The following is a 12,088-nucleotide window of genomic DNA, read 5'->3' as shown; positions in this document are numbered from 1 at the left end:
CCGGAGCCCCTCCCATCTCTACCTCCACGGACTGGTCCTACGGGGCCCAATCGATACTAAATTGAGCTTCCTGAGGGGCAGCAGCCCTTCAGTCACACCCAGGAGACGAGGTGTGGGAGGCGAGGTGTGGGAGACGACCTGGCAGAGCGGCCTGAACAGGCCTGGTTCTCCCTGGTGCTCTGGCTCGTGCTCTACCTCCCTGTCATCCGGCACCTTGCCTGACCTCTGAACCCAGAAGTCACGTTGCCCCTGGATGACAGTCAGTCTGTGAGTGCCTAGCCTGGGAAGGACTGACCCTGGGGTCCCTGGGGTTGCCCTCCCGCTGCCCATCACGCTCCTCCGCCCTCCAGGATAGCAGGCAGGCTCACCAGACAGCAGCCACTGCAGCCTTTGGACATAGCACCGCATCACCTTCTCCAGGTGTGTGATGTACGCTTCGATTTCCCTGGGTGTACACTGAATGTGTCTCACCATCCCCTGGATTAAGGCAAGCAAAGGAAAATTCCACCACCACCCCCACCCCGTCAGCTATTTCTTCACCTCCCCATTACCCCCTAAAATAGTTTAGTCTACTGTGGTTCACAATTTTCAAAATATTGTTAAGCATACATTTTTGTCTGTTTGTTTAAAAGCTTTTTTCTTTTATTAAACTACCAAATGCATAGTTCTCGGAAGGTGTGTGGGAATTGGGATGACGATTTTTGTGGCGGATGAGGTCACTGTAATAAGAAAAAACATAGTATCTCTAAATTTTAAATAGAAAACCCTTAATGGTAGGATGGGAGGTCGATAAATTTCAAACTAAAAGATGACCTCCGATGGAGGAGGGGGGCAGCATGATTAAACTCCCATAAAATTTTTCTGGTGGATAATTTTGAATTTGGTGGCTATTTTTAGCTTTATAGCTGACAATGTCATATCAAAGGGCAAGGAGAGAAAATGGGGTCTCTTTTTTAAAAGCACGATTAGATTTTCATTTTTTACTAAATTTACCTGTTCCAGTGTCAAAGCAATAAAAAAAATTACCTCAAAACTAGAAAATAGAGAACCCCCTCACCTCCTGTCATAAGCGCTGTTCCCGGCCATCCTGATGGGACCATCATCAGTATCAGGGTACAGAGTTCTTATTAGTGAGTATTCCAGCCACTGCCCTACATTCTCGGCAGTTGTTTGTAATTCTCACACCAATGAGCCCCTCTAACCCTAGAGCATGGTCTCAGGCACTCTGAGGGGCTGATTTTTCTTCCAACAGGATTCTGCATCTCCTATTCCTTGAGGGCAGTCCCCCTTTGGGGGGTGGGGTTCTTAGAAGCAGGAATTGAAGCCAGGGGCACACATTCATGTGGAGTTTTCCCCAACACACCCAGCCATTTGTGCCTGAGAAGAGACAGGAGCTGGGAGAAAAAAAACCAACACCAATCTTGACTTACGTTGATCTCTATGCTGGGGAAGATACTGCAGTATTTGGCTGACGCCGACGTCTGTATTGACTTTTGATGAGTGCAGTTGGGACCGAGGTATCTGGAGATCTCCATCTTCAGTTTTTTTAGTCCATAATTTGCTACCCACTTTGGAATAAAGGAAAGAACTATTATCTTGGGTAATTCAGGCTTAATGGAATGATTGACTCATCTTTTAAAACCTCATGTTTGAAATCTGTCTTGTATTTGGAATGTGGGGTTCCCAGGTCCTCACTGAGCCTCCATCACATTCAGATTCCTGCCCCTGTGCGGGGGAGAGATGCACAAGAAATACGGGGAACAGGGAACAAAATTTATTGAGCACTTACTTCTCCCTAGTCTGGTGGATACTGTTGCCTCCCCAATTTCCATTTCAACCCTCTCCCATGAAATTTGAATGGAAACCCTGATTGTTCTAAAGTTTAGACTCTAAACCAATGAGGATAGTCTCAGGCTCCTTGTCACAATGAGAGATACAAGAATGGCTTGGTTTAAAGCAATCAGAGCATGGCATCCAGGGTCAGAACCAAGCTCAGACTTTTATTGACCAGTTGTGGGAAGAAAAGATGTTCTATCTTCTGGATCTGTACAAGAAGGGGGATTTCTGCTGCTTGCATCCAAAAGGATCTGACGCCACTAAATACTTTACACAAAATATATTTCAATTAATCAGCAATCCTATTAGGTACAATTGTTTTCATTTTATAAAGGAAGACATTGAGACTGAGTGACTTGTCCAAGGTCACCCAGCTAGGAAGTGGCAGACCCAGGTTCCCACGTAGTTCTATTGAATCCTTATCCTGACACTTTAAACAGTCATTCTAAGCAGGTTTGGCCTCAATTCCAAGTATACCCACACCCTCTTAGAAATAATGGTTGGTGGAAGGAATTATTGCGTGGGGGCATGTGCTGGTGCAGACAGCATAATACCTCTCGGCTGGAGCAGACTGTATCCTTTCTGGGCAACTCAATAGAAGAGCTAGTCCTTCTTAGGCCTCTTCCTTGAGGGTACTTCCTGTACACGAAGCCTGGGAGAAACAGAGCAGGGTTACTTTGTGCAATTCTCTTACCCTAGCCTCCCTTTCCCATGTCAATTTCTCTGTCAATCAAGTCAGCTGTAACATTCCTTAGGTGCAATTTGCTGAGAGGTAGGAGGGAGGCTGTTGTGCTGATCTGGGGAAGCATGCTGGGATCTCCCTTCTCTACATGTCAATGAGTTGCTACCGGGACCTGTGCCATTTCACAGCAATCAATCCGGCTGGCCTGGGAGACTCATCTCCACTCCCTTCCCATCAGTCTGAGGACCCTGCCCCTCGTGCATGGAGCAGGAGAGCCGTGCCCAGGGACCTGGGGAGATGCCGACATCAATTCTTCCCATTCTCCTGCCTGTGTCAAGACTTTGCAAGCTCATTTCCCTGGGCTGGGAGATGTGAGTGGTTTGAGGATAGGCCTGCTTGGGGTGCACTGCTGCCCATGTCTCGGGACTGTGGGAGATTTCTCCTTTCCTTGGGGTCTAACCACCTTCCAGGTCCCACGGGGAAAGGGGGCTGTCCAGACATCTGTGCAGCCTCCGACTTACCCACGTTATTCCCTGTCTCTGTATAGAACAGCGAGAGAGAGGTCTCTGCGTCCCTTGATTTGGTCTTCCTCCTCCGATCTGCAGTCCCTTCTTTCACTGGCTGGGCTGTAACTAGAGGACATTTGGCCTGTCGGCTGGAGCAGCCTTGAGGGTTTATGTGGCGAAGCTGTGCAGCTTGGCTTAGAGACTAGTCAACTTCAGCTACGCTCTGCCCTTGAACTGGGGCTCCCACGTGGATTTGAGGTCCTTTGGGACTACCCGGGTCCTCTGGCCTCCCCTGGATCAGTAAAGCCAGAGCTGCTGATATTTACCAGGCTTGGTGCGAAGTGCTTCCCGTAGCCTGTCTTGTTTTATCCTCATAGTACCCCAGTTTACAGATGAGGTAAGTGGGACTCAGAGTCAGTAAGAAGCAGAGTAAAGATTCCATCCAGGTCTTGCTGACTCCAGAGCTCTGCTCTGAGCCGCTCTGCTATGTGTCTGACATTAGAAGACCCATGGTCTTAGGTTCTATGAGCTGAGTACTTTCATAAAAATACTGGTGCCCTGTCATGACCGGCTGACACTGGACATTCTCCTTAGCCCCTCTGAGCCTGAATTTCTTCATCAGTAAAATGGAGGAACTAATAGATTCCCTGCCATACAGGACGGATTGCTATAAGCTTTAAATGGGCCGATCTTAGCAGAAGGGCTGGCACACGACTGCTGACCGCTTTAGTTACCGTCGTCACGAATCCATGCCTCAGCCGTGCTTGTCCGCCCTCCACCCCCGTGGCCGTGCCTCACCTGGGGGGACGCCCGCTTTGCCTCTGAGTGGACTCCACAGCAGAGCTTTCCAGGGGGGACGCTTCTCTCTGGCAGGGTCGTCTTCAGCGCTCTAGAAAACAGCAGTCTTTTCCAGCAGAGGTCTGTTCTCGGTGGGGGGCAGTACCCCAGTCCTCCCAGCCTCAGTCTGTCAAGTAGGAACCTTTGCGTGGAGAGGCCTCAGGAAGTAGACTTCTCATACGCTCGCCCCATCTCCTGCTGCACATTCAGAGAGGACTCTGGGGTTTGAGGTGAAAAAGGGTGTGTGTGTGTGTGTGTGTGTGTGTGTGTGTGTGTGTGTGAGAGAGTGTGTGTGAGTGAGAGTGTGTGTGAGTGTGCGACTCAGTGTGTTTGCGTGTGTGTGCGAGTGTGTGACACTGTGTGTGTGCATGTGCATGTGTATGTGTGACAGTGTGCGTGTGTGAGTGTGTTGTGTGTTTGCGTGAGTGTGTGAGAGTGTGCATGTGTGTACGTGTGTGTGCGTGCATGTGTGCATGTGAGTGTATATGTGTGCATGGGTGTGCGTTATGTGTGTGCATGAGTGTGTATGCGTGTGTGGAGAGTGTGTGTGCGTGTGTGAGTGTGCGTGCATGTGTGCCCGTGCGTGTATGTGTGTGAGTGTGTGTGCATGGGTGTGCGTTATGTGTGAGTGTGTGCATGAGTGTGAGAGTGTGAGAGTGTGCGTGCATGTGTGTGGAGAGTGTGTGCGCATGTGTGTGTGTAGAGTGTGAGTGTGTGTGTTATGCGAGAGGGCCTGCTAGGATAACTGTGGGGATTTGCCTGAACTTTCTTCACCAGTTACCTGCCCCTTTTCCTACTGGACTGGGATTTCTGGGCCTCCAGCATGACAAGCAACCACTCCGGTAACTTCTGTGCCCTATTGGGCACCTCGGTTTTAAGGAAGGGGTTCCTTCATTACCGGGCACAACCAGAACGTGGTGATGGTTAAACAAAGTCACCCAGGGCCTGGACCAGCGGAGGAGACCTCTGGGTGGCGGCTGTGAAAAACGCCCAGAGCTGCCATCCCAGAGAGCCACCTGCCAGCAACCCAGCTTCCCATACCTGTATGTCAGGAGGCCTGCTAGAGGCCCTGGTGCAGCCCAAGCCCCCTCGTAACTGAACCAGCTTGGGAACCACTGAAGGCCCAAGAGGCGGACTCCGAGACCGTGGGGTTTCACCTCAGAATTTGGGAAGACGGGAAGGCGTGATGTCTCTGGGCCGGCTCCCAAAACCTGGTGGAGTTCTGTGCACGAGGGCAGTGCCCGTGTGGACAGAATCTCTCGGAAGTGCTGACCCCGGGAAGGGAGCTAGCTGCACACTGTTTGGGTGGATTTCTTCATCCTGAAAATGTGCTGTGTTCACAAGGGCCTGTCAGTCGGTGAAATGCTGAAGCGCTCGCAGATCTCACTGCCCTTCTGCTCACAAGTGCTGTGGAGTCTGGGGTCTCCCCCCAGACACACCTCTAGAGGCCCCTTCTGATTGCCGAGGTGAGTATTTTATGCGGGACAGATTTGACAGGCTGTGAACGGGGACCAGCCCCCGGGCAGGCCCAGGTCCACACTCAGGCTCCAATCAGGCCCCCGAAAGCCTCAGGCAGCAGCAGAAAGAACCCATTAGACGCCCCAAGCCCCTAATTCCTTTGCCCCAAGAGACCCTCCCGGACAAGCCCTCTCGCCTTACAACCAGCACGTGTAACGGAGGGTGCCAAGTCCATGGAGCCCTTGGTACCGCAAAGCTGGGACAGCCAGGCAGAGCCAAAGGTGGGGTGGAGGGGTGGCCGGAGCTGAGAAGCAGGCCAGGACACTGACCACTGAGGACCCTGCTCCCACCTCCGCTGGCCCTGGGGTCTGGGGCCCTGGCCCAGGCCGCTTCAAGATCTAGGAAAGACCAGGAGACAAGGCAGAAACAAAATCCCCTGTGTTATTAGGGAGGGGAGTCAAACCATTCTGGCCACAGAGGGTGCTGTGGGCTTGGAGGGACCGAACTTCCCGGGCTGACTTCTCAGCTTGAGCATCTTCGGCTTTTCTCTCCGGAGGGCTGCACTTTCCTGTTCTTTTCCAGACTGGTTCTTCAGAGAGGACACGAGTAAGGCACACTGCAGGGGGATTGGGAGCGTCAGCGGCACCCGAGCCAGCGTGTCTCCACGCAGGGCACTCGCATGTGCGTGCACACACACACACACACACACACAGCAGGAGGCGCTGGGGCCACTGGGGCCCCTGTACTCCTCTTTCTGTCCCTAGAGTGCTGCCTGGGGCCAAGAGCACTGTGGATCAGGCCTATTAATAATAAGTACCATGGGACTTCCCTGGTGGCGCAGTGGTTGGGAGTCTGCCTGCCAATTCAGGGGACACGGGTTCGAGGCCTGGTCCGGGAAGATCCCACATGCCACGGAGCAACTGGGCCCGTGCGCCACAGCTGCTGAGCCTGCGGGCCACAACTGCTGAGCCCGCGGGCCACAACTACTGAGGCCTGCGTGCCTGGAGCCCGGGCTCTGCAACAAGAGAAACCACCGCAATGAGAAGCCTGCGCACCGCAACGAAGAGTAGACCCCGCTCGCTGCAACTAGAGAAAGCCTGCGTGCAGCAGCGAAGACCCAACGTAGCCAAAAATAATAATAATAATAATAATAATAAGTACCATGTATGAAGGGCCTGGGATGCATCAGGCACCGGGCTAGTTACTGCCTGAGGGTCTCAAACCTCCTTGCCAACAAGACATGCAACTACAGTGGCAGGGCAAGTGCTATCTTATCCCCATTTTACAGGTGAGGAAACCAAAGCTTATGAATTTAAAGGACTTGTCCAAGGCCATACTACGAGTAAGTAGAGGATCTTCCATTCAATCCCAAGCAGGTCTTGTTCCAAAGCCAGTGTTCTCTCCACATGTGGACCCAGCATCCACATATGGTGGTCAGCTCACCATGTGCCCAGGGCCGACCCTGGATGCTGGCAGAATAGTGGTGTGATACTTGGTTCCTTTGCCTATATATTTCTCAACTTCCTGAAAGGTTCTTCAATAATTATTCTCAATCAAGGCACTAGAAGACACCACTCAAATGTAACTAACATCATAAGAAGGGTGGATTAAACCATTAGTGCCCATTAACACCTTGTAAATGAGTTTATCAGCTGAGGGAACAGGACTAATGTGCACCTGAGAAGCAGTTTAATAAAGCACCAAAGAGCGGCCCTCTCTGGGAGGACAGCTCAGGCACGGCTAGGGGAGCCACGGGTTTGCCAATCTATGGCCCTGCCCTCCCAAGAGCTCACCATGTAGCTGGGGAGACGGGCAGTCTTGACAATGGTCGTATTTGAAATGTGAGTCACGTCCACCTACGTGTTCTCTGTCCATCCCCATGGCTTAAACTGCCCCACACCTCTATGTCCAGCCCTCATCTTTATCCACCTGCCTGAAGGATGCCCCCACTCATTATCTCACAGGCCCCGCAAACTCACCTTTGTTCTAGGCCCACCCTCCCTGAATCCCCACCTGTTTTCTCTCTCTGGGTCAATGGCACCACTGTCTACCAGGTCCCACAGCAAGGAACTTGGGAGTCATCCTGGGATTTCTTCTTCTTCCTCACCCCATTCATTCAATCAGCCACAAGTTTGGTCAATTCTTCCTTAAAGACATGTTCTCATATTTGTTCCCTTATTTCCATTCTCATTGTTCCCGATGCGATCTGGTCCCGCTCTCATCTCACCTTGAACTGCTCAACTCCCTCTCTGAGGAGGTAACATTTTAGTGAAACTTGAATCATAAGGAGCAACCCATGGATGACCTGGGAGGGGAACAGTTGGTGAAGGAAGTGGCAGGTACAAAGGCCTTGAGTTTAGGAATGAGATTGATGTGTTCAAGAATGTACAGGCCAGGATGTAGAGCACACGGACCTGAAACCAGTGACTTACAGGAAACTCTCACATTTCATTGGAAGCCTTTGGTGTCTGTGGATCAGCACAAAGGTGGAAAGCTGATGTGGGATGAGTCGTGTCCCCCAAAAAGACATGTTGAAGTTCCCCGGTACCCATAAACATGACCTTACTTGGAAGCAGGGCCTTTGAAGATGTAATTAAGATGTAAGTTAATGAGGTTGTACTGGGAGGGTGGGCCCTTAATCCAATACAATTGGTGTCCTTATAAGAGGAGAAGAGACACAGACACACACACAGAGGGAGGAGAGCCATGTGGAGATGGAAGCAGAGATTGGGGTTGTGCTGCCTCAAGCCAAGGAAAGGCAAGGATTGCTGGTGCCAAGGACTCCCTCCTTGACCAAACTTTAGTCATGTTCCTCTGAGCCCTCTTCTTGACTGGGCTTTGACTTTGGCCTGCTGAACCCAGTTTTAGCAAAGAATCCCGTTGAGCCTGTTTAGCAAGAATCCCCCTGCCCTCGATATCTAGTCAACTTCATCTTAATAATTTTCCATCCACTGACCCTCTCACTCTGCTTATTGGCTATAAATGCCCAGCTATCTTTGCTGTATAATCGGAGTTGAGTTCAATCTCTCTCCCCGATTACAGTCGTCTTGAATAATGTCTTCCTTGCCATTTTTAACAAGCGTCCAGTGTAATTTCATTTCTTTAACAGCAACCATCACCAGAAGCTAGGAAGAGGTAAAGAGGGATTCTACCCAGAGCCTTCGGTGGGGACATGGCCCTTTTGATACCTTGATTTCAGACTCTAGCCTCTGGGACTGTGAGGGAAGAAATGTCTGTTGTTTTAAGCCACCCAGTTTGTGGTACTTTATATGGCAGCCCCAGGACCCTAATACAGAAGCCAGCGCAGTCATTTGCCCCACACCTAAGGCATACCTTTTGGGAGTAGTTGAGAGCCTTTTCCATCTCAGACATGATGGCACTGATATCATCGCTTTCGTAAATACCTGGAAACAAAGCACATCATGATCGATCGTGGGGAAGGGATGGAGATTCTGGCAAGTGTCTACATCTGTAAACACGTGGGCCATGTGGAGGTGACCTCAGCCCAAGGGGCAGGGTGGGGTCTTAATGGGCTTAGCTGACTAGCTCCCCCCCATACTTTCTGGTGGTAAAGGGGATGGACGGGTACAGTGAGGATACCAAGAGCAGGGCCAGCCTTGGGACCCAGCACCCCGGCACCCAGCCAAGAGCTCTCACCCACAGGAAGCGTAGGTCAGGGGAAAGGTCCTGCTCCTCCAGTGAATAAAAAGATCCACCTTGAGGTTAATTAAAGTAGCTAATGTCTGTAGTGAATAATGTCTATAGTAATATCTCAAATATGACTCATTTGAGAGGGACTAGAGTGTAATGACTAACAAGACAGACTCTGGGTTCAAATCCTTGTTCTACTACTTACTACATCTATGCTTTGGGTTCTGTGTCTCAGCTTCCTTATCTGTAAAATGGGGATAATAGTATAACACACTTCATAGGGTTATTGTGAGGAATGAATCACGACATATGTAAAACACTTAAAACCGTGTCTGGCATATAATAGCTATTCTATAAATGTTTGCTATTATTAATAATAATCAACAGTAATAACTTAAATGTATATGCCTAGCACTTTTCATGAGTTCCACCCCTGGCTATGCCACTAATTTTGTAACCACAGGCACCTCATGTTCTTGGGAGTCATTTCTTCATCTATAAATCAGAGAGGTCAGAATGCACTAGCATGTCCCAAGCTTCAGTCCCTCCTGAATCACATCACAATTTTGCCTTGTCTGCATATCACCTAAACCATAATTTACTTAACATATATTTTTAATCAATTCACTTTCATTTACTTAAAAGTACACACATATATAAAATTGAGATATAATTGACATATAACATTATATTACTTTCAGGTGTACAACATAATGATTTGATATTTGTATATATTGTGAAATGATCACCATAAAAGTCTAGTTAACATCCTTTAAAAGCATATTTTAAGGGCTTCCCTGGTGGCGCAGTGGTTGAGAATCTGCCTGCCAATGCAGGGGACACGGGTTCGAGCCCTGGTCTGGGAGGATCCCACATGCCGCGGAGCAACTGGGCCCGTGAGCCACAACTACTGAGCCTGAGCGTCTGGAGCCTCTGCTCCGCAACAAGAGAGGCCGCGATAGTGACAGGCCCGCGCACCGCGATGAAGAGTGGCCCCCACTCGCCGCAACTGGAGAAAGCCCTCACACAGAAACGAAGACCCAACACAGCCAAAAATAAACATAATAAATAAATAATAAATAAAAATTAAAAAAAAAAAAGCATATTTTAAAGAGAAAATTTATGTCACTGCTGACAATGAATGCTAGCATTTTTTAAATGAAATATTACAACAATCATATAACCATTTAGGGAAGGGAAAAAAATTTTCCTCTACCCTCCTAGATTCTCCAGCTGGGGCCTTGGAAATCAAACTGACAAAAGACAGATTAACAAGAGAAAAATAGAGTTTATTAATGCAGGCGGTGTGCATACATGGGGGAGAAACTCAGCGATGAGTTACTCAGAGGGAGTGGTTGGAACTTGGGGCTTCTGTAGCATCTTACCGAAGAACAATAGAAATGACAAGACAAAGAGAAATGACAAGACAAAGGAAATGGGGTTTGGCTTTGAGGGCCGGCAAACTGTGGGAAGGTAAATATTTGGGGGGAACTAATGGAAGACAAGGGGTTTTTAGGTGAGGGTTGTTACGTAGATTCCTCTTGGTGCTGTGAAGAGCCCAGAGCTGCCAACCAGAGCTTAAGAGTCTAAGAGTCATCCTTCATCTCCTGGCACAGAAGCAGGACATAGAAATTTATGTCCTGCTTTTAGGCAAATGGGGTAAGGGGAAGCAGAGAGGTTTTTTGGCATCTGCTGTTTCTTAATTGTCTTCAGCTCAAACTAATCCTTATGCCAAAGTGGCATATATTGAGGTGGCATATTCTGACCTCCTACAGCTATGACAAAAAATTGTCGCTTTGTGTTCCATGTACAACGATCTTGCCAGCCACCTGCTGCGAACATATCACCTTTTGGGAAATGCTAAACTAAGGGACCTTTAGGGCCCCTTCCAGCCCCGACATTCTAAAATATTTTTAAGTAGTTTTACTTTTTTTCTTTTTCACTTTAAAACAGTTATGGGAAGATATACATAACATAAAATGTACCATTGTAACCATTTTTAAGTGTTCAGTTCAGCAGCATTAAGTACATTTACACTGCCGTACAGCCGTCGCCACCATCCATCTCCAGAACAGTAATTTTACATTTGCAAATGTGATGTTCACAGGCCGCTTTCCTGGAATATGGCTATAGCATAGGGAGCTATGTTGGCACTGAGACAACTGTCTGGGAAGAAAGATGCGGAGAGTCCAGCCAACTCTTACACACCTGTGTCTCCAAACCAGTGGAAGCGGCCCCCAGCAGCCCGGGTGACCTCCTGGTACGCGGCGGCCGTGTCACTGCGGCTGGCATAGCAGGCAGGGGGCGTGGTGTCCATCTGTGACTCGCCCACATAGAAGAGACACACGTTCAGCTGGAAATCACAGCCCACACGGGCCTCGGCCATGTAGGCGCTGAGCATAGCCTGTGGGGAGACAGGGAGGAGGGGCCCACAGCTGAGGGCTCTCCAAGCCGCTGATCTTGGGTCGGTTCAGCCTAATTGCTTCCCTGAGGACCTACTGTGTACCTGGTCTAGTATGTGGCACTGAGGATGGAAAGGTGAAAGAGCCTGGGTCACCATTTCTCTCACTATCTTAATAGGGCCTGGCCGGGGAGCGGGGTCTGAGATCCTAGACCAGCATCCTTGACATCCCGTGGAAGCTTGTTAGAGATGCAGACTCTCAGGCCCCTTTGGAACCAGGTCTAACAACATCTGCATTTGAACAACATCTCCAGGTGATTCTTTGGCACGATAAAGTCCAGACTGGAAAATCATGCTGGAGAAACCAGTTGCTAGGCGTCCACCTAGCAGAAGATGTGGGGTCACGAAGGATAAGGGATGCCCAGGACGTGGCCTACCCACCACGTCCTGGTCAGGGATGCCCCCGGTGAAGAGGTAGATGCCCTGTGATTGCTGTTTGTCTTTGTCCTTGAAGTCCACTTCCACAGCCTTCCGCAGGGCGCTGAGGACATTCCTGCTGCCTTGACACTGCAGGCTCAGGACCCACCTGGGGGGCAGGGAGGGCCAGGCTGAGAGGGAGGGCCAGGCTGAGGGGGAGGGCCAGGCTGAGGGGGAGGGCGGGGAATGGAAGGCGGTTGTTTCCTGATTCATGCCTGAGTCCGTCGGAGGGCAAAGATT

The 12,088-nt window shown here is 49.8% G+C and overlaps 1 protein-coding gene across 15 annotated transcripts in view; it reads right to left on the bottom strand.

The window, feature by feature from the left end:
* The window catches only part of VWA3A (von Willebrand factor A domain containing 3A), a 53,533-nt gene that overhangs the window by 10,323 nt on the left and 31,122 nt on the right, over nucleotides 1-12,088 (bottom strand). For 13 of the 15 annotated variants that reach the window (XR_014236088.1, XR_014236089.1, XM_082362400.1 and 10 more), the window contains 9 exons: nucleotides 11,813-11,957; nucleotides 11,179-11,374; nucleotides 8,653-8,723; nucleotides 5,783-5,935; nucleotides 3,823-3,913; nucleotides 3,040-3,150; nucleotides 2,391-2,488; nucleotides 1,431-1,568; nucleotides 369-477 (listed from right to left, as the gene is read on the bottom strand). Coding sequence is in view for 12 of the 15 variants with exons in the window: in XM_082362400.1 (XP_082218526.1) it covers nucleotides 369-477; nucleotides 1,431-1,568; nucleotides 2,391-2,488; nucleotides 3,040-3,150; nucleotides 3,823-3,913; nucleotides 5,783-5,935; nucleotides 8,653-8,723; nucleotides 11,179-11,374; nucleotides 11,813-11,957 (1,112 nt within the window). In the remaining 3 variants the exon portion in view is untranslated. The remainder of the gene's footprint in view (nucleotides 1-368; nucleotides 478-1,430; nucleotides 1,569-2,390; nucleotides 2,489-3,039; nucleotides 3,151-3,822; nucleotides 3,914-5,782; nucleotides 5,936-8,652; nucleotides 8,724-11,178; nucleotides 11,375-11,812; nucleotides 11,958-12,088) is intronic. The other 2 variants (XR_014236087.1, XM_082362402.1) reach the window with 2 other exon arrangements.

Source organism: Balaenoptera borealis, assembly GCF_965194805.1.
Source record: "Balaenoptera borealis genome assembly, chromosome: 16".
Lineage (NCBI taxonomy): Eukaryota > Metazoa > Chordata > Mammalia > Artiodactyla > Balaenopteridae > Balaenoptera > Balaenoptera borealis.
This window is presented reverse-complemented; position numbering and strand designations above follow the sequence as displayed.